Source organism: Lampris incognitus, chromosome 17 (assembly GCF_029633865.1).
Source record: "Lampris incognitus isolate fLamInc1 chromosome 17, fLamInc1.hap2, whole genome shotgun sequence".
In the NCBI taxonomy this organism is placed as follows: domain Eukaryota; kingdom Metazoa; phylum Chordata; class Actinopteri; order Lampriformes; family Lampridae; genus Lampris; species Lampris incognitus.
In genome coordinates this window covers 31,207,627-31,232,848 of record NC_079227.1, presented here as the reverse complement: position 1 = coordinate 31,232,848, position 25,222 = coordinate 31,207,627, and the positions used below count along the sequence as shown (strand labels likewise).

Genomic DNA, 25,222 nt, shown 5'->3' with positions numbered 1-25,222 from the left:
ATAGTCGGATCTGACGAGACCGGGGCGCGAACCCCGGTCCCCAGTGGGCAGCTGCATCGACACAAAGCCGATGCTTAGACCGCTACACCACCGCGGACTAACATATTTAGGCTTTATAACATGCTAGCGCAACCGACGGGACTGCACCTCCCTCCTCAGAGAGATGGCTCCGAACAGTTCCTTGTTACGTCACGCGATTACCCTGCGGACCTTGACTCCTAGGGGATTAACAGCGCCATCTAGTGGACTTTTATTGATATAGCTGCCTTTTACCACTTGGTTACAGAAAGCTTCAAAAGAGGCGGATGATGGATGACTTTTGGCAGTCTGCACAGATAACAACACGGAGGCTCTGGCACGCTGTCAGCTGGGGGAAAGTTGCATCCGCCTCACTAAAATGTTGTGGGGACGGGGTACGCCGTCTGATCAGAGAAGTGGTGCTACAAATCCAAAAGGCACTCGGCATGACCTCCAACCCAAAACACATCCCCTCATCCCCTTTTTAGTTCCTTATCATCACACTCCTCCTGACGGCGGCCCGGACTCCACCACAGCACATATAGGACAACGCCTGACGGGGATGTATGTTAAACTGGTTTATGCATCGTTGCTTGCAGCCTGTGGGGAGATCTGGACTGGGTTCACAGGTGGAGCGGGCGGCAGTGCATGACGTGTCTCCGTCAATATGCAGAGGCTACTTTTGCTCTCCTCAACACTGGTTTGTGCGGCTACGCCTCAGTGACGGAATGCTAACAGGACAAATGCAGCCTGCAGACTGCTGACGTCCTTTCAGTAGGTAACAAGTCAAATTATTTCCATCCATCCATCCATCCTTCAAGCCGCCCATCCCAACCGGGGTCGCGGGATGCTGGAGCCTATCCCAGTAGTCATTGAGAAGCAGGCAGGGAGACACCCTGGACAGGCCGCCAGACCATCACAGGGCTGACACACACACACACCTAGGGACAATTTAGTACGGCCAATTCACCTGACCTACATGTCTTTGGAAACCCACGCAGACACGGGGAGAACATGCAAACTCCACACAGAGGACGACCCGGGACGACCCCCGAGGATGGACAACCCCGGGGTTCGAACCCAGGACCTTCTCGCTGTGAGGCGACCGCGCTAACCACTGCGCCACCGTGCCGCAAATTATTTCCAAAGGCGAAATATTTTTCACGCTTTCACATACGAAGCCGGCACAGCCACGCAACACGCAACCCCCCCCCCCACACACACACACACAAACACACATAACATCACCGGTAAAACTTGTACAGTGTCCTCAGCAGCCCAGATCTGAAGGTAATGAGGCAAGCTAACGGGGAACGTTCCCCTCGATTAAGAAATGTGCGTTGAGCCGAAGTGGACGGCGTGGCAGGAAAAGACCGTCTGGAGACAGAAGGAAAGCTTGGCACTCAGTGCACCGGTCTTGCGCGGGTCTCTCCAGGGCAATACTTCCTTCTCCGATGAAGATGACTCGGGCTTATGAGCCGCGGACCGGGCGAATCCTGCACATTTTGGCTACGAGCGACAGGAGGGTAATTGTATTCCCATTCTCTCATTCAGTGTTAAAGGAGAACATGAGGTCAGAGCCCGACCCCCCTCAGACGGCTGCTCGGGTCGAGGTATAGGTTTGGACTCATCAGTGTTTGATATTGACGGTTGGGGATCAGCGTTGTGCCTCCAGCGATTCAAAGACACGCTTTGCAGTCCATCACCCCGACCCTCAACAGTACTCTTCTCCCTGGGTGTCGGGCAGATCGTTGAGGTCCAGGAAGACGGAGGCGTTGGACAGCTTGCGTCCGTTGGAGGACAGGTCCAGCAGCTCCTCGGCCGTGCTGGGCACCGAGCTGATGTACATGTCCCACACCTGCTCCGGGGAGTCCAGCTCCAACAGCTTCTGCTTGATCTTCAGGTTCTTCTCGATGTTCCGGCGCTTGTGCTTGAACTCCAGGATGGTCTTCGTGTAGCGGTTGATGGTGGTGACCGAAGACGCCATGCAGGCCGTGAAGGAGCTCCACGCCAAACTGAGGGGAAACGAGTCACAAATGAGGCCTTACACTCAGATAGGAATGCTATTTGTCCAGACAGCCATCTCATTCTCATTTTTCAAGTCAAATTTTCTATATAAAAAAAAAACATTGAAAAGAAACACAGGGTGCTCTAACAGGACGGTAAGAAGTAAGATGTACGCCAACGCTCAGATCCTCAGATCACAGCTCCTCAAATGAAATGATCTTTTTTTATTTCTATGAAAGCACAAGACGCGTTTCATTTATTTACATATTCATGGTGTTGGTGTGCCAAGTGTGCAGGGACATGCTGTGCGTCGACTTACATGTACGACCAGCTGTAGTCCCACGTCTGTGGTTTCCAGTCCTCCGGGCCCAGACTGACGGTTAGCTGAAAGGCTGTAGTGTACATCATATGGGCCACCATACCTAGGAGACCTGCCACGCAGAGAGAAAACACTAATTAAGGAAAAAATTACAAATACATGATACAACCTATACTCAAAACAGCATCTCACCCAGTGACGGTGAAGTCCTCACACTACGGAAGGAATGACTGAATAAAATAAAAACACGTTGTAGTTCTTCCGTATCACCACTAGGTGGCGGTAATACAGTATTATGTGAGGCTTAAGCGATAGAGCTGTGTTTTTCTCACCTTCTTCGGCGCTGACTATTGTATGAATGAGAACCTCTCAATTATAAAATCAGCGTAAAATGAAGATGATGATGATGCAATTAGCGTTAATGAGCACATATACATAATTGCATATATATATAAAAAAAATCACGTTTTCTTAAATCTGATCAAAGGGTTTTGTTGTAAAAGTATTCACACGCTCCACCATATTCCAGAGATACTCAGAGATACTCAGAGATACTCAGTTTCCCCTAAAACAGAACCCCCCCCCCTCTTCTCTGGCCCAAAACTCACATTTCTGAGACAAGATAATAAAACATTCAGAGCTCAAATTAAATTTTGATGTCAGATGGCACAGAACCGTCCTCAGACACCGTCAGTGTTGAACGGCCGTGTACTTGTGCAGAACCAGCACTGTGTGTGTGTGCAGGGCTGCAGCGTGCAACAACATGCTGGCTTTACCTGCAGCCATGTGGCCACATCAGAATGCACCTTGTTATTTTCTGGCATTCAGATTTAATCTGACAGCACACAAAGCTAGCGGGGGGGGGGGTAACCTGCAATGAATGTTCTGCTGAAGAACATATTCACTTGATTGCTGCTTATAGCCTTTAATTTATCTTCTCAGGCCCCTTTTTATCTATCTGTGAGATCTGGTTTTACTTCGGACAATTGGTTTATCACCTATTCATAGTGTTGAGATGGAAATTATAGTTTTATATTTCTGAATATGGAAACCTAACGTATCCTCTTCTTTGATGAGTTGCATGTTTTATTTTGAAAGCTCATGAAAATGTGGTATTTGTATGACCAGTTTTCATACATAGATCTGCCGGTGTTTGATTTTTGCTTTAGGGGAAGTTGAGCATCACTTCAGTGAACATGGCGGAGTGTGTGGATACCTTCACAACAACATCTTTACCCTCATACACTTTCATCACATTTAACAAAACGTGATTTTTTAATTTCGAAAGCAAATGTTCCATCAGACAAATGTGCATTCTTCTCACATAATTAATGAATTTGCAAGTGTGTATATACATATAATATGTATACTTGCAAAGTAATTAATTGAATGATTAATTAGTCAAATTAATGGAATTAAAACTAATTGAATTATTAATTAATTAATTAATTGCATAACCATACACACACACACACACTTGCAAATTCATTAATTGTTACTTAGATTATAAAGTAAACTGATTGTGTCTCACACACGCTGAGCAGAGAGGCTGGTGGGCTGACGAGCCGATGACGTCATGGCAAGCTGCTGGTATGTGCTTCCACTTCCCCAGAACCCCAGTTGGGGGTTGTGTTTATGAGGGACGTGAGTCAGACTGTGGGCTCCAGCCCCTCTTACGTGCGGCACAAACTGCCCTGCACTTTATGGTATTACCTCGGGGTGTTCAGACATCCCTATTGACCAGCCTGCAGCAGCCAAATGGACGTGTCCCGACTCCATTTATCTGTCCAGGAGGTTGGACAGGACGGCACAAGCTGCCAGCTTCAGAAAAGGGGAGACGTGTCTGGCCCCCGTGAAAAGGTCTGGCAGCAACCTTCTCACAGCCGGGACCCAAGACCGAGGCCGGTGCTAGGTGGTGTACTGTGGTAGGTCAGGGTCGACATGATCCAGGTTGCTTTCACACAAGGATGTATTTACTTGTGCTTTTACCTGCAAACTTCCACATGATTCAATTTTTATTTTGATGAGATCTTTGGATAGTATGGAAATTCCCAGATCCCCCACCGGGAAATTGGAACGGTTATTTCCATGGATCACTGTTTTTCAAGAAAATTGGGGTTACCCATGAATATTACATGTGCACACAGCTTTTTATTAAATTGGGGGGGAAAAGGAAGGAGGTGCCTGATGTGATTTCTTGGAGGAAAAGGAGGAATAGAGAGCAATTTAAAGTGAAATAGAGAGAGACGGGGGGGGCGGGGGAAAGAGAGAGGAGAGAGGGAGTGAGAGTGAGAGAAAGAGGGAGCGAGAGAGGGGGAGAGAGAGAGGGACAGAGAAAGAGAGAGGGGGAGAGAGAGGGGGGAGGGAGAGTGAGTGAGAGAGAGAAGGAGAGAGAAGGAGAGAGAGGAGAGAGGAGAGAGAGGGGGAGGGCGAGAGAGAGGGAGACAGAGAGAGCAGGAGGGGGGGACAGAGTGAAAGAGAGGGGGGAGAGACAGAGGTGGGAGAGAGAGGGAGAGAAAGCGAGAGGGATAGAGAGAGAGGAAGAGAAAGGGAGAGAGAGACTGAGAGAGAGAGCACGAGAGGGAAAGAGAGAGAAAGAGGGGAAGAGAGAAAGAGATACAGGGGGAGGAGAGAGAGAGAGAGAGAGAGAGAGAGAGCGACAGGGGGAGGAGAGAGACAGAGAGAGAGAGAGAGCGAGCGACAGGGGGAGGAGAGAGACAGGGGGGAGGAGAGAGCACGAGAGGGAAAGAGAGAAAGAGAGGAAGAGAGAAAGAGAGCGACAGGGAGGAGAGAGAGAGAGAGAGAGCGTCAGGGGGAGGAGAGAGCGCGAGAGGGAAAGAGAGAGAAAGAGGGGAAGAGAGAGAGACAGGGGGGAGGAGAGAGCGCGAGAGGGAAAGAGAGAGAAAGAGGGGAAGAGAGAAAGAGAGACAGGGAGGAGAGAGAGAGAGAGAGCGACAGGGGAGAGAGCGCGAGAGGGAAAGAGAGAGAAAGAGGGGAAGAGAGAGAGAGAGAGAGAGAGAGAGAGCTGTCAGCTCCAGATGCTGAGGTCCATTGGACCGGGGGTGTAGTAATCTGGGTGGTGTAAGTGCTGGTATCAGCTAACTCGAAGTCTTTCAAATGTTCTGTCATTCTCAACATCCCTGCTTCTTTCATCTCTCCAGCCATCAATCTTTCTCTGTCCACTTTCTCTCCAGCAATCCGTTTCTCTTTCTCTCCCCCCATTCATCCCCTGCTTCCGCCCTTATGTCTACTTTCTTTACCCCCCCTAGTTTTCGGGAGGGTTTAGCGGCACGCCAGATTTTTGACAGCTGAGGAAGGAGGGATCTCCTCACGCTTGGACTTTCATCACCCGTAGGAACAGAGCAGGAATAAATAAATAAATAAATAAATAAATAAATAAAATAAAAATCAGCCTTCGCAACAATCCGATTACCACGTAAGCCCCCCAAATCCCCGGAGTGAACAAGAGCAGACCGGACTCAGCACAGAACACACCGAAACTCCCGTCTCATCCCTGTCACTGCTCATGTTTATTCCGAAAGACATTCCACCGCCATAACAATGCCATATTATGCAAATGAGAGAGAGAGCGCGAGAGCGAGAGAGCGAGAGCGCGAGCGAGCGAGCGCTTTTGTGTCGGTAAATGCAGAGCAAATCCCGAATCCCAAGTCTTGGCAAGTACGCCTGTTTTGTTCATGGAGAGGCTAGGTTTATTGGTTGTAAAGCCGAAACATGGGCCGTTAAAAAACACAAATACCGCAATGTGAATTCACATTGTACTTATTCATTTTTACTGCCATAACACATAAAAATGACAAGTCACACAACGGCATTTAGTCCCAAAAAGAAACTCAGGAGTATTTGTCATTTCAGTCCACGCACCTGCGCACATGAAATGAAAGGAATATATATACATATATATATGTGTGTGTGTGTGTGTGTGTGTGTGTGTGTGTGTGTGTGTGTGTGTGTGTGTGTGTGTGTGTGTGTGTGTGTATATGTATATATATATATAAAATATGTCACTGTCCAAGAGAGCGAACACCAGAATGACTGTTGGAACTGCCGGTCTACATGGGCTAGCAGTTAGCTTAGCCTGCCCCTCTGCCCGCGTCCCGCCCGACTGCCCTCGGTGTTTCCTCTTCGGGTACAGCTCCAGGCGGGGCCGTGGTCCCTGGGCCCACAGGATGCAGGAGACCAGGCTCTCCCAGTTGATTCAGCGCCAGCTCTCCCAGCCGTCAAATGAAGACAACTCTTGCTTCTTTCTTCTCCATGTGTCTTTCTTTATCCGATGAACTCGCCCATATGAAAAGCATTCCTGTTGTGCATGTCATACTCGGATGAGAATCACCTCAGACAATCAGACAGCTCCACAACAGCTGGTGCCAAGAAAAAGCCAAAGAACTTCAAAAGTATGCATATGCCCGAGACCTGCGAAACATCTACACGGGTACCAAAGAGCTGTACGGACCAACACGTTCTTCAACAGGAACACTGAAAACAACCAACAATGCCAGCAACCTTACCGACAGCAAGGACATCTTGAAGTGCTGGAGAGAACATTTCAGCACACTCCTAAACAGGAATTCCACCGTTGCTGAAGACTTGCTTCGAAACGTGCCCCAACATCCTCCACAACCTTGGATGTCAGCCCCACCAACATATAGTGAATTCAGTGAAGCCAAGGAAATCATCCGGACCGGACAACATCCCTCTGGAACTCATTCAAAATGGAGGCTTACCGTTACAAACAAGGCTTTCCACTTTCACCCTTCAAATGTGGGAAGCCCAGAGAGTACCTGCTGATCTGAAAAATGCCATCATCATTACCATCTTCGAGAAAGGAGATCGCAGCTGTGGCACCGATCGTGGTATAGCCCTGCTTTCCATTGCAGGAAAAATCTTTGCCAGAATCCTGCTCAACTGCCTCCAAGTTATCTCTGAGAAGATACTGCCTGAGTCACAGTGTGGATTTCGAGCTTCAAGATGAACAACTAACAGGATATTTTGAGCAAGACAGCTACAGGAAAACAGTAGAGAACAACAAAAACCTCCCTTTCTAGTGTTCTTTGACCTGGAAAAGGCCTTCGACATCGTGCTGAGATCTGCCATGTGGGTGGTTCTAAAATGTGTTGGCTGCCCTGACCGATTTGTAACATTCATCCAAGCGCTCCGGGATGGCATGGTTGGACAAGTATCTCATCAAAACAACATCTCTTAAGAGTTTCCAATAACCAATGGACTGAAACAAGGATGTGTACTTGCTCCGACGCTCTTCTCCTTGTACCTGGCAGCCATGCTCCATGAACTATCAACAACAAACAACCCAGGAGTGGAGATCAGATATCGCTTCGATGGAGGACTTTTCAACCTTTCCAGACTCTGCTCACAAAGACTGACTAACGTTCCCCGGATCACCAAACTGCAGTATGTTTCGCCAGCTCAATCACCTGAGCAAATGCAACGGTCACTTTGGTCTGACCATCAATATCTAGAAAACCAAATTACTCATACCACCTAGTCCAAGGACAACCCTTCCAACATCAACATCTTGAACACCTCTCTTGAACAGGTAGATCATTTTCCCTACTGTGGAAGTTTCCTCTCAACGCAATGCAACTCTGAGAAGAGATGAAGAACAGGATTCGTGCTGCCCATGTTGCTTTTGGAAGACTATCCCAGTACATCTTCAAAAACAAAAACTTAAAACAACAAATGTATCTATGCATGCTTAATAATCCAGGTAAGGAAATAACAGAAAGTTGAAAAAGGTGATAGATTCTCTGAAACTGTTAAAACAGGACAATGCTATTGACAGAATTTTGTACCATGGGTTATACCCAGGGGAAGCTACATCTAGTCTGTATGGTTTACATAAGATACATAAACAGGATGTGCCACTATGGCCTGTTTGTATGATTAACTCAGTGACCTGTAACGTCTCTAAGTTTCTTGCATCTATTCTTAATCCGTTGGTAGGCAGTAATGAACATCACATTCAGAACACTATGGATTTTGTGGATAAGGTGAGGGACATCATTATGGAGTGGAATCAAACAATGGTCTTTTATGATGTTATGTCTCTCTTCACATGTGTTCCAGTTGAGGAAGCAGTGGCGGTAGTCCATATGAAATTACAAAATGACCCCCCCTTAACAATAGGACCACCCTTAACACTGGCCAAGTGTGTCTGCTCCTGAAACTATGTCTTCAGTCCACGTACTTCACATACAGGGGGCAGTACTATAGGGCGATGGGGGACATTTGATTACTGATGTTTATTGTAAACCCACGCATACTGATCAGTACTTAAGGTTGGATTCCCATCATCCACTGGAGCACAAACTAGGAGTCATCAGGACGCTGTACCACCGAGCTGACAACGTCCCCACTGACACAATGGCCGGGGAAGGGGAGAAATCCCACATTAAACAGGCCCTGGTTAAGTGTGGTTATCCTAACTGGGCATTTGTCAAAGCCAGGAAGACGCCCAAACAGTGCACCAGCCAATCGAAGAGAGGAGAAGGACAACAGCTGTCTAAGCCTAAACCAGTGGTGATTCTGTATGTGGCGGGAGTGTCGGAACAGTTGAGATGCGTATTCTCCAAACACCGCGTCTCAGTTGCTTTCAAACCCCAAAACACACTGTGCCAGAAGTTGGTCCACCCCAAGGATCGGGTCCCCTGGCATAAACAGAGCAATATAGTGTGTGTGTGTGTGTGTGTGGGGGGGGGGGGGGGCTAAGAGTACATCTGTCACCATCTTTCAATGCTGTGACTGCAACTGTTCCGGAATCCTCTGTGAATAGTACACATGGCCATTGTAACTCTAGTTAATGGTCACACCCATATTTGCATATGAAACTGATCGTTGTTTTCGGTCGTTATGCCACTGTATTGTTTATAAGGGTGGGGATACCTGCTGTCAGTTGAGACTGAAGAGGTCATTTAGATGAGTGATGAAACGTATCTGTCAATCCTTTCTCCCGGTCCTCGTGTGAGTCTGCATGCAAGGCCAGGCAAGGGTGACAGTATGCATCTCTTGCCCCATGTACTGCTCTGCCTATTGTCTCTGACATACTGATGATTGCCATTTGTCTGGGAGTTTGTGTATGGTCTGGGTGGATTGTAAAACTGAATTACCCTTCTGGGATAAATGAAGTTGTCTGAATCTGAATTTGAAAAAACGTGGTGTCCGGATGAACTCATACAACTTTCTGTGATTAAAACAACAAACCAAACTCATGATGTTTGAAGCTGTGATCATTTCAACCTTCCTCTACTGATACGAAACATGGGCCCTGTACCGCTGAGACATCAAGAAACTTGAGCGCTTTCACCAGCAGAAGCTTGGATCAATCATGAACATCAAATGGGAGGACTACTTCACCAATCTTGTAGTCCTTGCGAAAGCTCAAGCCAACAGCATCGAAGACACCATCATCAAACATCCGCTCAGACGGACAGGCCATGTGTGCTGCATGAATAACACCAGACTTCCTAGACTAGATCCTCTATAGCGACCTCAGCACTGGCAAACGACCCCGTGGCTGCCCTGTGCCACATTACAGAGACCAACTCAGACTATGGAGAAGACCAACATCAACCCGAAAACCTGGGAAGAACAAGCGGAAGATGGCAACCTCTGGCGTCCGATCATCTGGACTGCTGCAGAACTGTTCGAACAAGAACATCGCAGAGACGAAGAGGACAAGCGACAAAGACGAACGCTCTGCCAAGCCCGACCACGACCGCCCCACTATCTACCGAGCGCAACCTGTGCGGACTCATGTTTCATGCAAGGAATGGTCTTTTCGGCCTTCAGAAACATCAACACAACAAATGAGGAAAGAAAACAGAGGCACCAAATACTCAGAAATGAGGAATAGCCGCCGCTGCCACTGTCGACAGCTCGGGGGATTGGAAGTTAGAGCAGGTTGATGGATGGATGGATGGATGGATGGATGTTTAGTAATACTTGGCAAACCCTTTTGGTTTGTATCAGCACCGAACCGAACAAGGTTTGAAGAAGATACGCGTCCAGGGGACTCTCAACAGCTTCGATTTGACAGTACACGCATGTAAGACATTGCTGAGATCCAGAAGACATGCAAACACAACCTGCAATATCCAACAGCAGCCTCCCTCGCGAGCTCACCTACGACCAATGGGCAAGCCCGCATAGGTGAAAGGCTTAGTCAGATGCCATTACTGTCGAGAGTCGAAAGTTTCTGCACTGTGCGAGTGATTAAACTTTTGCCCACTCGCACTGCAGCGAGCCTATGAAAGATGGAGGAAATTGCTTTTTTTTATGTTGACTGTAAAAGTTTATCACCCACACTGGGTGTTTATGCTCAACAAAAGTGCAAAGCTCTGACCCAGCTCTCTCTCCCTCGGCTCTTTGTTTTAGCTCGCTCCCTCCCTCTTCATTTCCTCACTTCATAACCCCACAGTGATGCATGGCTTTAATAAAAGGTTGTTCACGTCCTCTCTACTGCTCCTTTGGAGCTCATTACAAAGGGATGAAGCCCCCTCTAATCTATCCTACCCATTAAAAACAGAAGCGGCTTTAAAATGCCGTGCTTCTTGCAAACCTTTCATGAGCAGGATAAACCCCTTGCAATAAGATGAGCCGGAGGCGTTTTAGAGCACTTTAAGAACTTAGTAAAGTTCTTAAAAAGCCACAATTACAACGATGGGAACGACCTCGGCTGGACTGATGAGGATATACGACGCCTCTGAGGAAACGCCACAATGAATAGTGTAACGTGCATGGATAAGAAGACACGCTGGCCGCTGGCTGGCGGGTCTGGACCCTTTAGTCGAGCGGTTAGCGATGCCTCCTGCGGTGCGGGCGACACGGGTTCGCGTCCCGGCCGCGGCAGTTCCTGTGGTTGCGTTGTCCCCCGAAATCGCTACATTGGTGTTAGAAGTGGGATGGAGCGACCGGAAGCATAGGCGCCCTGACGCGTGAAGGAGCTGATATGCTTAAGCGCGGGGACGCGCTTCCCGAAGGAGGGGGGTAGTATAACGTGCATGGATAGGAAGACACGCTGGCCGCTGGCTGGCGGGTCTGACCCGTTGGTCTAGCGATGTCTCCTGCGGTGCGGGCGATACAGGTTCGCTTCCCGGCCGCGGCAGTTCCTGTGGTTGCGTTGTCCCCCGAATTCGCAACAGTATTATACTTTCAAGAAGCCATTTAAAAACGATTCAAACACTGGATTACGTGATGGAACCAAAAACACATAACCAGGTATTACCCAAAAATATACAGCAAAATGAACATGAGGTCACCGCGAACCAAAGCCTTCTGACCTAACTGGGACAGCCTCCAGCGAATACCCCCCTCCCCCTCCCCGGATCCGGGCAGAGGTCCTTGTATCTGTGCTGCCGAGGCAGCCGGAATACTTCCAAGTCGCTGCTGGTGAGCGAAGTATCTTCGGGTGCCGATTAACTGCTCACAGTGTGGTTGCAAGGATCATTTTCAGAGTGGATTAGAAAGAAGGTCAGCTTTAATCCCGCCACCAAAGGGGGGCTGACTGCAAACTGGCTGACATCACATCCTTGTTTGAGAGCGACAGCGAGACCGGATGTTGCGCTTGCAAAATGGCACCGTGCTGTTACATTCGCTTCCGTGCTATTAGGGGCCCAGTAAACTCACTTAAGATAAATAACTTTTAAACTGAAGCAAAAAAATAAAAAATATTTATGGTCACGCAAAGCAGTAGTGGCCCCCTTCCACACAGCTACCCACCCAACTCTTTGTAAGAGCAAACGTTTCATCCAACAGTCTCAGTTCATCCAGCTGGACACTGGAGCCTATCCCAGCAGTCATTGGGCGGCAGGCGGGGAGACACTCCGGACAGGCCGCCAGGCCATCACAGGGCCGACACATTCCCACAAGGGGCAATTTAGTACGGCCGACTCGCCTGACCTACATGTCTTTGGAGTGTGGGAGAAAACCGGAGCACCCGGGGAGAAGGCGACCCCCGAGACGACCTCCAGGGTTGCACTACCCCGGGATTCGAACCCGGGACCTTGTCGTCGTGAGGCGATCGCGCTAACCACTGCACCACCGTGCCACCCAGGTGTTTGAATACATACATACATACATACATACATACATACATACATACATACATACATACATACATACATACATACATACATACATACATACATACGTGTGTGTGTGTGTGTGTGTATACATACAGTTCATCAACAGTTAATCTCAGTTCGTGAAAAGCAGCCATTTACCTGAGAGAACAGTGAATATGGCGGCGAAGGCGTTGAGCTTGAGGCCGTCGATGACGCTGCCAAAGTGGCACACCTCTATGGACATGAGGATGCCCCCGGTGGCTAACAGGAGAATGTACAGGCACTCCGCGACGATGCACAGCCATAGCACTCCTACGGAGAGAGGAGCCAACAGAGAGGAGGATAGAAATAAGGAAGGAATCCACATAACGCACGTACACGAGGGTGGGGGTGGGGCAAGAGCGCGTGAGTAATGAAGAAGGCTCAGGGACTTGTATTGGCGGGGCAGAGGAGAGAGGGAAAGAGAGAGAGACGCAACCGAGAAACACATGGGTGAGCGAGGTAGGGGGAAATGGAAGGGAAGGACGGGGCAAGGATGGGGGGGGGGGAGGAGAAGAAGGAGTGCTGGGTTGAGTTTACAAAGGTCGGCCAGCGACCCGTTCACTCATGCCATTAACCTTCACTGTCAGGGAAAGGGTACTTTATGGGCTAGCAGACTCGCAGCATCCTGCATCCTGATCTGAGCCTCTCGCGGCACCCTGGCGGAGGGACCATGGAAACACCAGTGACGTTACCCACCCATAGTTTGCTCTACATTACCTTCAACACAACGGAGAGCGATGACGCCACTCAATAGCAGGACGGAGGGTGACTAAATTAAAGATGTTTAGGGAGGTGTTCCTTATCCGATGAGAGGGTCTAAGGGACAGGATGTTGTGTTGCTGTTAAGCCCGCTTAGGCAAATTTGTAATTTGTGATATTGGGCTATACAAATAAAACTGATTTGATTTGACTTGATTTATTCTGTTGCCTACCGACACGGGGATCGCCGGTTCGAATCCCCGTGTTACCTCCGGCTTGGTCGGGCGTCCCTACAGACACAATTGGCCGTGCCTGCGGGTGGGAAGCCGGATGTGGGTATGTGTCCTGGTCGCTGCACTAGCGCCTCCTCTGGTCGGCCGGGGCGCCTGTTCGGGGGAGGGGGGGAACTGGGGGGAATAGGGTGATCCTCCCACGCGCTACGTCCCCCTGGCGAAACTCCTCACTGTCAGGTGAAAAGAAGCGGCTGGTGACGCCACATGTATGGGAGGAGGCACGTGGTAGTCTGCAGCCCTCCCCTGATCGGCAGACGGGGGTGGAGCAGCGACCGGGGCGGCTCGGAAGAGTGGGGTAATTGGCCAGGTATAATTGGGGAGAGAAAAAAAGGGGGGAGGGAATAAAAAGTACGGACATCGGTGTCCAATCTAATGGGATCCACGACTTTCTCGAGTGTTTCTACTCGAGTATATTCAACCTAGACAGTGTTTTAGTTACATCATACTGCCATATGACACGTTGTGTGCTGCGCAGCAGGTGAAATCCCATACAATAAATCCCGTACAATAAATCCCAAACAATAAATCCCATACAATAAATCCCATACAATAAATCCTGTACAATAAATCCCATACAATAAATCCCATACAATAGAAAAAAAACCCAGTACCCACAAATCCCCTTCATATTTGCGACAGCAGCACACCAGAGACGGGTACTGCACACTTGTGTGGATTAAAGCTCTCAATTGGATGTAGATAATCACATCATTCCGAGAGAATGAAGCGCCGCGGCGAGCCGGAGGCGCAGCCGCTCCGGCTCCCCTCCGGGTCCGGCTCCAGCTGTTGTCTCGCTGTCGCGCGACGCGTCTCATTTCATTTCTGTGTCAGCGTCTCGTTCCTCTGAGGAGACCATTTCGCGTGCGGACCGAGGGAGACGCGGAGAGGACACGGGCACGAGGGGGGGATTAATCCCTGCCCACGGGGAGTGTTTGGGTGGACACGAGAGACACACGCGCACACACTAGGGAGGAGATGCCAGCCTCGCCGATATGCTGAATAACCGCGCGGCTGACGGTTTAATTGAAATGCCACGCGCCTCGTGGGGGTCAAGGGCACTGCCAAAATGCCCTGCTAAGGAGGATTCGGTGAATTGACCGGGTCCATTATTTTATGGGCATGTTAGGAATGCGTTGCCGACTCCGACACAACACAGGCTCGAAGCAGGACCACGAGGGGTTAGATGTGGTCTAGTCTGATGTCTCTGTGGCACCAGATAGGACACAGCAAGTCCTGCTGATGCAGCTTCAAATTCTGTGGAGGCTTTCACATTACAGACCGGTAAAAAGACAATTATGGGGGCGTCTGGGTAGCGTACCGGTCTATTCGGTTGCCTACCCAGATAGCAAACTTGCTGTGGCCCGGACCCGTCCCACACCCGACACTTTCACCCGGCCCACATGCCGCGTGGAATGATGGCACTTGGGCGGTCCGCTCCTGTTCGCCAGATCTGGGCCAGAACCAAGCCATAGCAATGCTGCGTGTGTCACATATTTGCCAAAGGTGGCCCATATTTGTTTTGTGATATTTGGGCCATATTCACCATTTACCACACGGGCCACTTCCGGGTCACATCCAGATCTCATGTTGCCGAGAGCCCCGCATCTTTGCCAGAAAAGGCCCACATGTGATTTGGCATATTTGGGCCATATTTGCAGTTATACATGTGGGCCACTTCAGACTCACATCCATTTTGTCAGAGCCAGAAGAAGGCGCATGACGTGGCCCACATCTGGATGCTATCTGGGTACCAACACGGGGATCGCTGGTTCGAATCCCCGTGTTACCTCCGGCTTGGTCGGGCGCCCCTACAGACACAATTGGCCGTGTCTCCGGGTGGGAAGCCGGATGTGGGTATGCGTCCTGGTCGCTGCACTACCGCCTCCTCTGGTTGGTTGGGGCGCCTGTTCGGGAGGGTGGTTGGACTGGGGGGGGGGGGTAGTGTGATCCTCCCACGTGCTACGTCCCCCTGGTGAAACTCCTCACTGTCAGGGGTAAAGAAGCGGCTGGCGACTCCACACGTATCGGAGGAGGTATGCGGTAGTCTGCAGCCCTGCCCGGATCGGCAGAGGGGGGCGGAGCAGCGACCGGGACGGCTCGGAAGAATGGGATAATTGGCCGGATACAATTGGGGAGAAAAAAAAAGGGGGAGGGGCAACCAAAGATAGAAAATAATACCATTTATGTTTTTCTTCCTGCGACCCACCTTTAAGCCTCCCCCGAGGTCTTAAACCACAGCACAGCAAGAGCGTGAAGCCCTTTAGCCAGGCAGCAGACACAATGGTGCTTCTGCATCTGGGTGCGACACATACTTGAATCCCTCCTCGCTAAATCTATGAGTTGTATTTATCCCTCCCTCCCTCCATCTCTCTCCCTCCCTCCCTGCTGACCACCCGGGCTGTTGTGCAGCGGCGTGGTGTCGTTGCGTCGCTTATCACAAGCGGGGACAGGTGAATTAACGTGCGAGGAAGAAACCCTGGACTGACGGCTTCTCAGAGGGCGGGACAAGCACGGGACGGGCACAGATGCTGATCACGTGCATGGCAAAAACGAGCATAGTGGTTGACGGTTCACCTTACCCCGTTCATTTGAAGGCGCCACGTACAGGAAACTTCTGCAGTTCTCGCCTGAAAGAGATGGAACACAGAACAGAGATGGACCCCTCATGTCATTGACACCCCCCCCACCCCCCCCAAACAGGTCAGACATGACAATTTACTACATAGGAAACACACCCGTGGCGAGGCCGGTCTCGCCAGTCCGCGTACAAACAACACGGTATTACACGTTCCCATTGCGTGCAATGCGCACGCCAGAACCCCATTTGGCGCGCAGATGATGCGCCAGTCCTCCCCGCGAACTCCTGCGCACAGCTGACGGGCCTATGGAGCCCAATGCAGGCGTGGCATCACCTGCAATAACGCGACGTAAAGGTCACAGGAGATGTTTTCTGCATGTGTCATCGCTAATGGCCAAGCGTCCTTCACCCGCGTGACTCTGTTGCCCTCCGGCCGGCTCGCAACGCGCTCGCGTTACAGCGGATCTCAGTTTCGGCGGGCGGGAAAGCACGTGTCACGTCCCGAGGACACGTTTATGGCACCTCCGGCTTTTAAAGCACAGCCTCCACATACAGAACTTATCTACTACTTACACAAAACAAGTGTCAATGTCCTCCAGTATGCCGAATTGATGTTAGAACACAATTTGGGTTGCCAGTTCCGGGATGAAAAACGCACATGAACCCCTTCATCGTCTAAATCGGGCACAGAAGCTAAAAGTTTGCACATATACGAGAAACAATTATGGACGACGAAATCACGCAGCAGCGGCAGCTCTCTGCGCGGTTGGTGGCGTCTACGTCCTGGGCCGCCGGCCGGGCCGGGACACGGGTGTCGTCTACCTACCGGTCATGTTGACGTTCTGCTCGCAGGAGAACCAGATGCCGGTGTGGAACTTCCTCATCAGGTATTTATCCTCCCCGGTCTCCCAGATGTACTGGACCAGCCGGGTGTCGTTCAAGTTGGAGCTGTTAAAGCGGATGCAGAAGGACTGTTTGGTGGTCACCGGGCCGGTGCAGAAGGGCTTCACCACTTTGCGCGTGCCCTCGCACCAGTAGCTGGTGGTGAGCGCGGACACGGCGAGGAGCAAGGCGACCAAGTTGAGCGTGAGAGCCAGCGAGGCTCTCCGCCGCCGGTCTATCCCCATCACGGCCGCCGGGGTGAGGACGCGCCGTAATCCCGTCGCCTCTACGTCTGCCGGTCTCGCGACCTCAGCTCAGATCCTCATAATCCCACTTGCCGTCAATAGGTCCGCGGCTAATTACGCGTCGGGCGTCTGCGGCTCCAACGGCGCACCCCTCCGCGATGTGCGTCCGCGCGCAGCGCCAGCTCTCTCATTTTGTAGACGACCCTTCCTCCTCCTCCTCCTCTTCCTCCTCCTCCTCCTCCTCCTCCTCCTCCTCCTCCTCATCTTCCTCCTCCCCCTCCTCCCCTTTCCCATTCACCCCCCTCTCTCCTTTTCGCTCACTCATCTTGACTCATCGGTTATTGCTCTGTGTGGACCACCGGTTCTCAATCAGGTCCTCGGGTTACTGCGGATTGTCCTTTTTACCAGGGAGTTCTTCTTCACCTGTTGTCCCTGGTATGGCATCTCCCAGATCAGAGACCGGATGGACCGGAACAACAGGTGCATGAAAAAGACTGGGTAGAATGGAAAACCATGCAGTACTGTACTGTACTGTACTGAGGACCTGATTGAGAACCACCGGACAAAAGGAGCGCTTGTCCATGCAAACCTATGGATTTGAGATTACATTAATGATGAAAAGGGAATTATCTGCACACACACACACACACACACACACACACACACATATATATATATATATATATATATATATATATATATATATATATATATGTATTTTTAAATGTAAAAAAAGAACGGAAGGTAGATGGACAACCCTACTGGACCTGTGCTGTGGATCTTGTATGATTTGGTTTCAAAGGAAACGGCACGACGTTGCCTCATCAGAAGACAACCGTTGGGGGGCTACATAGAAAGGGTGGGTAGAGGGCTGACGTAGGGGGTGTAAACTACTACTACTGCGACCACAAGTGACTATGAAAACGGGCTGTCAGCAAAGCAGACATCCTTTAATCAGATAAAGTGGCAGATATCCTCAGGGAGGGCTCAAGCCTGCCGGATCGAGCCGCCGCTAAATTATCCAATTTTACATCCAGCAATCTGTGTCCTGCAGCTGATGTTAGGAACCTGCGCCTGAGCGAGGGAGCAGCTGAAGGCCCGCGAGTGTGTGTGTGTGTGTGTGATTGGCTGCATTTGTGTGTGTGCGGGCGCGCGCCTATGTGTGCGCACGAGGATGAGAAAACGTGTGCGTGTGTGTGCGTGCAGGCGTGCGCACGTGCGCGCCAGTGTAAGCGCACGAGGATGAGAAAATGGTTGTGCGTGCGTGCGTGTGTGAGTGCGCGCGCGCCTGTGTATGCGCATGAGGATGAGAAAAAGTTGTGTGTGTGTGTGTGTGTGTGTGTGAGGCGGGGAGCAACGTGGGGGTTGTCGAAGTAATAGAAAGGTTTTTCTCCTGAGATTAAAAGTCATCATTCTATTTTTTCTAACCCTCCCACCTCTGCTGACCTCCCCAGAATGTGACGCAGACGAGAAAACACACACACACACACACACACACACACACACACACACACACACACACACACACACACACACACACACACACACACACACACACACATCCCCCTCTCAGTGGAGCAGTTTCGTGCCTCTGTATCCTGAGCAGTAATAGAGCCATTCATTCAATTTCCCACTCTCTCACTCGGATTCATCATTGTAATTAATATCATTGATGAATGCACGGGGCCTGCCTCTTGTCACATCCATTGGAAGCACGCAGCCGTCTCCCCCGTGCCTTACTGCACCGGATGACCCCGTATCTTCCGGGGGATTTATGGGTTTTGCGCGTGTGCGTGGTGTGTGTATATCCATGTCCCGGAGAGAAATAAATAAAGGTGGGTTAGCCAGGACACACAGCGTGGCTCTGACACGCTGTATTGATGCTGGCGCCCCCGGCCAGCTACAGCCCCCCAGTGTGCAGGTTTAAATCCTGCTAGGGCGACCGACCATCTAGCAGAGTGGCTCGCATTACAGGTCAGCCAGCGCGTAGCCGGCAGAGGCAGGCGCTCACAGTCTGTCACCTTCACGCGGGTGTCCGCGTGGAGCTTCGAGGTGGGGATGGACGACGATCGACTCGTTTTGAGCCAACAAGTCCTCCAACCCATACGAACACATAGGTCCTTTGTCCTCTACGACCCTCGGGAGCGTTTCCTGAATTAGCGCCCCCTACCGGCGACAGGAGATATGCCACATATGCTTTTCGCCTCTGTGCATTGTGGGTATTTAAAACAATTTGAGAACAACAGAATATGTAGTCGGTGCGTTTTTGTGTTGTTTGGCCGTCTAATATAGTAACTAAGATTGCTATTGGCAGTATGTATATGAATAACGTTATAAGAGCAAACTTAACGTTAGCCAAAAGTTACAAAGTCAGCTAGCGTGGACATTATAACCGCTATGTGACATTAAACCTTGCTTTTATTAATATTCCTTCTCGCGACAGTTTATGGAAGGAGATGCTTATTGTTACAGGGAAAGCAACGTATTGTGACGATCACGGATAAATAGGCTCGGTAGCCATTGGCTAACGGGTCGGACCCTTCAGTCGACTGGTTAATGTTGTCGCTTGCGGAGTGGGAGACACGGGTTCGCGTCCCGGCTGTGGCGACGGTTCCCGGGCTGCCCCCCCCCCTCATTCGCTACATGGGTGTCAGAAGTGGGATACGCGCTGGGGAGGGAAGGGACACGCCGTACTGTGGATCCGCGTCACGAAACGTCCCGTCACGATGAGCTTGCTGGTGCCCGACAGAAGAGCTGTGATCTTCTCATGTGCCCCGCTGGCAGTGATGAAGGTGTTTGGCCACAGGGGCACAGGAAGGTAAACGCTCTAAGAGAGAGGCTGACCCCGCTGTCACGGCCACAACAAGGCCAGGGATGCGCTGCAAAGTACCACACATCTGAACAAGGCTGACTGTTAACATCACACGGAAGTGTCTTTGTTTCAAGAAATCTTACATTTCAGTAACCACAGCAGTGCAACACAAAGACAAAAAACATCCAAACACTACAAGAACTACAAGAACACACACATCCAAACTAACACGTATATCTAAAAAAATAAAATAAAATAAAATAAAATCACTGTCCAGGAGAACGAACGCCAGCCAGGAGGATTGTCGGAGCTGCCGGTCTGCATGGGCTAGCAGTTAGCTTAGCCTGCCCCACTTCCGCGTCCTGTCAGACCGCCCTCGGTGTGTCCTCCTAGGGCGCAGTTCCAGGCAGGGGCCGTGGTCCCTGGGCCCACAGGACGCAGCAGACCAAGCTCCCCCAGCCGATCCAGATCCAGCTCTCCCAGCCAGCCGTCAAACGAAAACACAAAGTTAGACGCAGACGTGGACAAAGTCGCCGCATGGACGGTACTGGGGGTACTGGGTGAGGCCGCCGCAAATGTGAACCACTGGGTGTGGTATCTGGCTGCACTGGAAGATCATTTGGCTTCTTCTTGGGGTTTTCTAATTTGAATAAGCTAATTTTTAGCATGCAGGTTTTGCAGCATGGAAGGTTTAATTCTGGTGCACTTCCTGGTGTGATCTCTGTGATTTACAGCATCGTTCTCTCTCAACACAATTACAGTTAACAGCAATGAGGTTGGTTATTAAAGTATTGTAACCAATGACTAATGAGTTTAGTTATATTAGCTGATGTGTGCTTCCATTTTTACTGGCATGATATTATTGAAGTGGCATGGCTAATTTGAAGTGGCTAATTTGAATACAGCTCCTGACTGCACCTGTAAGATTTACATAATGAAGAGCGTCCCTGTGAAAGCTGTAATGTCTTATAGTCTGGCCATTATTCTGGACGCCTTCCTCCTTTAATTACCGGGTGGGGTGGGGGGGGGTAAATTTGAATAGGAACACATTAAGTTTATTTGAGTGTAAAATGCAAAGAGGTCCATTATGTTGATTGTACCTTACACTCATTATTCACTTATCTGTAGGGCTGAATGTGATTTGCAGACTACTATAAACACAAAGGGGCGGATTGCGGTGTTTTGGTTTGATTAAAACGTCCGGACAGGTTTCCATAGTGGCTGAAATATCCTTCCCAGCCCCAGCGGAAGGACAGGAAATGGTGTTAAGGCATTTTGATTTACTTTTCCCCCAAAGACTGCCCATCCTCACTCTATCTCGCCCACTTCATTCTTCCACTCGTCCCTATTTTCTCCATCCCCATTTATATCCGCCCATCCCTCTGTCTGTCTGTCTGTCTGAGTGTCTGTCTGTCTGTCTCTCTCTCTGTCTCGCCCTCTCTCTCTCTCTGTCTCGCTCTCTCTCTGTCTCGCTGTCGCTCTCTCGCTCTCTCTCTGTCGCTCTCTCGCTCTCTCTCTCCGTCCCTCTCTGTCTGTCGCTCCCTCGCTCTCTCTGTTGGACCTATAGTCGTTACGCGTCACTGTGTGCTGTGAGTAATGAGGGTGAGCAGCTCTAAGAAAGAGACGCGGACAGTGACAGATGCCACGGTCCCACTCTGTCTTCAAATAAACTTATTTGCATAATTACCCCCTTGCTAGCATGACTGCTTACACACACACACACACACACACACACACGTGTACGAATCCACATTCTCTACCTGCAAACATGCAAACATGTGCGTAGACCCACACACACACACACACACACACGCACACTACACACACACACACACTCTAGCTTGCACTGAGAACGCAGCACATCAAAGTGCCAGATAATACCAAAAGTGTACCATGCGTAAAAACACGGTTTCTGTGTTATATGAAATTTACAAGGCTACATAATTAATGGAAACACAAATGACCTGCATGTTCCACTGGGCCGGCCATTCAATGCCCCCCCCCCACACACACGCACGCACGCACACGCAAGCGCATTGACGGGCACGGCCATTGTATTCCCTGTCTAAATCAGCGAGGAGGAGTGACCGATGGCGCGCTTCATGCCTCATTGCGTCCAGAGCTCTGTTTGCCTCCCTGGATGACCTGCGCCATCAAGGTCCTCTCCTTATCATCAACATCACCACCCCTCTCCAGGCTCTCGTCATCTCATCACTCCCTGTTCCTCTTCGCTGATGATGACCGCTCACACCCTGCGATTACAGGCGCTCGTAATGACTGACGTGGCCTCTAGTGACTCACCGCTCTAACGCGCCTCGTTTCCGTGAAAATGGGGGGGAAAATTCCAAGGTTGGAAATGTTTGTGATTGAATGAGTTTGGCTTGAGGGAGCCTGTGATTGGGTGCGACTTGGTGCAGCTCTACCGTAGTGTGCGTGCGTGCGCGCGCGCGCGACATATTTGTGCGCGTCTTGAAGTGTGGCTCCGTGCTCATTTGGCCGTATCCGAGTCTCCCTTTGCCGAGTGTCCAGCACTCTCCTCTTAGCAAACTAATCTCACCTCAGGTAGAAACTCGTCCTCCCCTTCCTCGAATTTGATTCACGGCGGACAATAATGTCCAGCTTGCATTGCTGACGCTTCAGACGTCCCTTAATGGAGATGCTCGCTGCTCTGCTCCTTCTAATCCGGTTTCAGAGAGTCATTATTCTGGCCTCACCAGGCTCAGGCTCCTGGCTCCTGCAGCACGTATCATTAATCAAATCCTAAAGATGCTGCATTTACTGTTCCCTCCATGTGTGTGTGTGTGTGGGGGGGGGGGGGGGACAGCACCCGCCATCATGGAGCTCATTGGCTGAAGAAATCTCACCCGTTGCATGCAGCCGCTACTAGCAGGAAATGGTTAAAAAAAAACCATGGCAACATATCACGAGTTATGATGAGAAGTAGAACGCACACATCACCAAAAATAAATAAACAAATCAATCAATCAATCAATCAATCAATCAATCAATCAATCAATCAATCAATCAATCAGGTGTTGGTCCGAAAAGAAACTTAAGTGAAGATAAACGGAGGTCCGCACACTGTTGCTCCCAAGGACGCAATTTATTCGGACATCCAAAAAGTGATGTTTGGAGTTACACGCTCTTCTTCAGACTTGACAAAGTAAACACAGTCGCCATCTTGAATAAATCAAAAGCTCCGGTCACATGACAATCACGTGACACAAGTATAACACCCTTTAGACCATAAATATCAATACATAATATATACAGTAACATGTACCGAACACCCAAGTGTAAAGAAATCATATATACATATAATACGTAGACGCACATAGAGATGTAGAAAAGATCCTCAGGGCAGCGTAGCGGTCTATTCTATCAACACGGGGGACGCCAGTTCGAATCTCCGTGTTAACTCCGGCTTGAGCGGACGTCCCTACAGACACAGTTGGCCGTGTCTGCGGGTGGGAAGCCGGATGTGGGTATGTGTCCTGGTCGCTGCACTAGCGCCTCCTCTGGTCGGTCGCGGCTCCCCAGTTCCCCGGGAACTGGGGGGGGGGAATAGCGTGACCCTCCCACGTGCTACGTTCCCCTGGTGAAACTCCTCACTGTCAGGTGAAAAGAAGCGGCTGGCGACTCCACGTGTATCGGAGGAGACACGGGGCAGTCTGCAGCCCTCTCCGGGTGGAGCAGCGACCGGGACGGTTCGGAAGAGTGGGGTAATTGGATGGGTACAATTGGGGAGAGAAAGGGGGGAAAAATCCAAAAAAGAAAAAAAAAGAAAAGATCCTCAGAGTGCAATTGACCTATCGCTAAGCCCCGCCCCCTTAGTTACTGTTGCTAACTCGGACAAGCTACCCGGGGGGGCTAGAGAGTTACAATGGCGGCTATCGGTGTCAAAACTATATCCCAAGAGGCTATTGGAGACAGAAGCACCTGATTTCGTCTAGAAGCCATCAAAAAGGACTTCACTATGCTATAGAACAGTGGCTCTCAACCTTTTTGGGGTCCTGGACCCCCTGCGTATTTTTGATCTACCCTGAGGCCCCCTCCACCTGATCTTGGGGGAGGGGGGTTGCAATTTGATGGAAACAGTAGAAACTGCATTTTAAATTGCATTATAGCATTTATTCACTCTTTGGGGCAAAAATAAGAGCTTTCAGTTGTAACTTAGATATAGTTAACAAAACAGAATTCTTATGCAGTAACTTTCAGATATATGTAACAAAACAGAATATGTATTCAGTAACTTTCAGATATATGTAACAAAACAGAATATGTATTCAGTAACTTTCAGATATATGTAACAAAACAGAATATGTATTCAGTAACTTTCAGATATATGTAACAACAGAATTTTTATGGAGTAACTTTTAACAATGCAAACGGGAGCGACATCTCTTATTAAAATACAATAAATTACACTTGTGAAACAGATGTAATTAGAGAAAAAAAGTCCTGTTACCCTTTATAGTTTAGGTAGATAAAGGTCTCAGTCACATTTGAGTAAAATAATCCTGTTTCTATAAATGTCATAGGATCTTTTTTTTTAAAGATATTTTATTTTCACGGACCCCTTGCAATTACACCACGGACCACTAGGGGTCCGCGGGCCCCCCCGGTTGAGAAACACTGCTATAGAAGGATGTGTACAAAATGTAAAACTAGATATGACGGGTGACAAGCTTAAACTGGAGGCGAGAGTTCACAGATCACAATGCAAGAGGGGAAAGCCTCATGTCACGGTCATCACGATTGCGGATAACATCATCCAGGACCAGCGTTGCTCGTGCACCGCAGGGTAAAATACATTAGTTTACCTTCAATTAACTAACGTTAATCCGGGAGAGGCACTGAGATGTACGTGTATTAGTTTATCTTAATACCTAGCTAGCATTACCCTGTACCTGCGTGACAGTGTCCTCACATGCTAACCTAGCTTGTTTATCTTTGTTACGTTAATCCACCGGAGACATTTAGCTCTGTCTTGTTTTGGTTTGGGAAATGGGATGACATATACCCCCCTTCCTACCCGCTAATAAGACCCGTTAGCTAGGGGCTAACGGGTCTTATTAGTAGTTTACACCCGTATCAGTGTTGCATGTACCCCATGCGCATCGTTTGACCCTTTTTGTTCAACTTATAGCCACAAAACATCACAAAAACCACGACTTCTGATGCAATTCTGATTCTCCTGTAGCGCTTTCTTGGTATCACCTTATCTGAG

The 25,222-nt window shown here is 49.7% G+C and overlaps 1 protein-coding gene across 1 annotated transcript; it reads right to left on the bottom strand.

Annotated features, from left to right (window-relative positions):
• Positions 1-1,732: 1,732 nt before the first annotated feature.
• gsg1l2b (gsg1-like 2b) lies at positions 1,733-17,180 on the bottom strand. Its single transcript, XM_056297543.1, has 5 exons — positions 16,880-17,180; positions 16,055-16,102; positions 12,601-12,753; positions 2,345-2,456; positions 1,733-2,033 (listed from the first exon to the last, which is right to left on the bottom strand). The coding sequence occupies exons 1-5, from the start codon at positions 17,178-17,180 to the stop codon at positions 1,733-1,735; spliced, it is 915 nt and encodes a 304-aa protein (XP_056153518.1).
• Between the last annotated feature and the right edge of the window lie 8,042 nt (positions 17,181-25,222).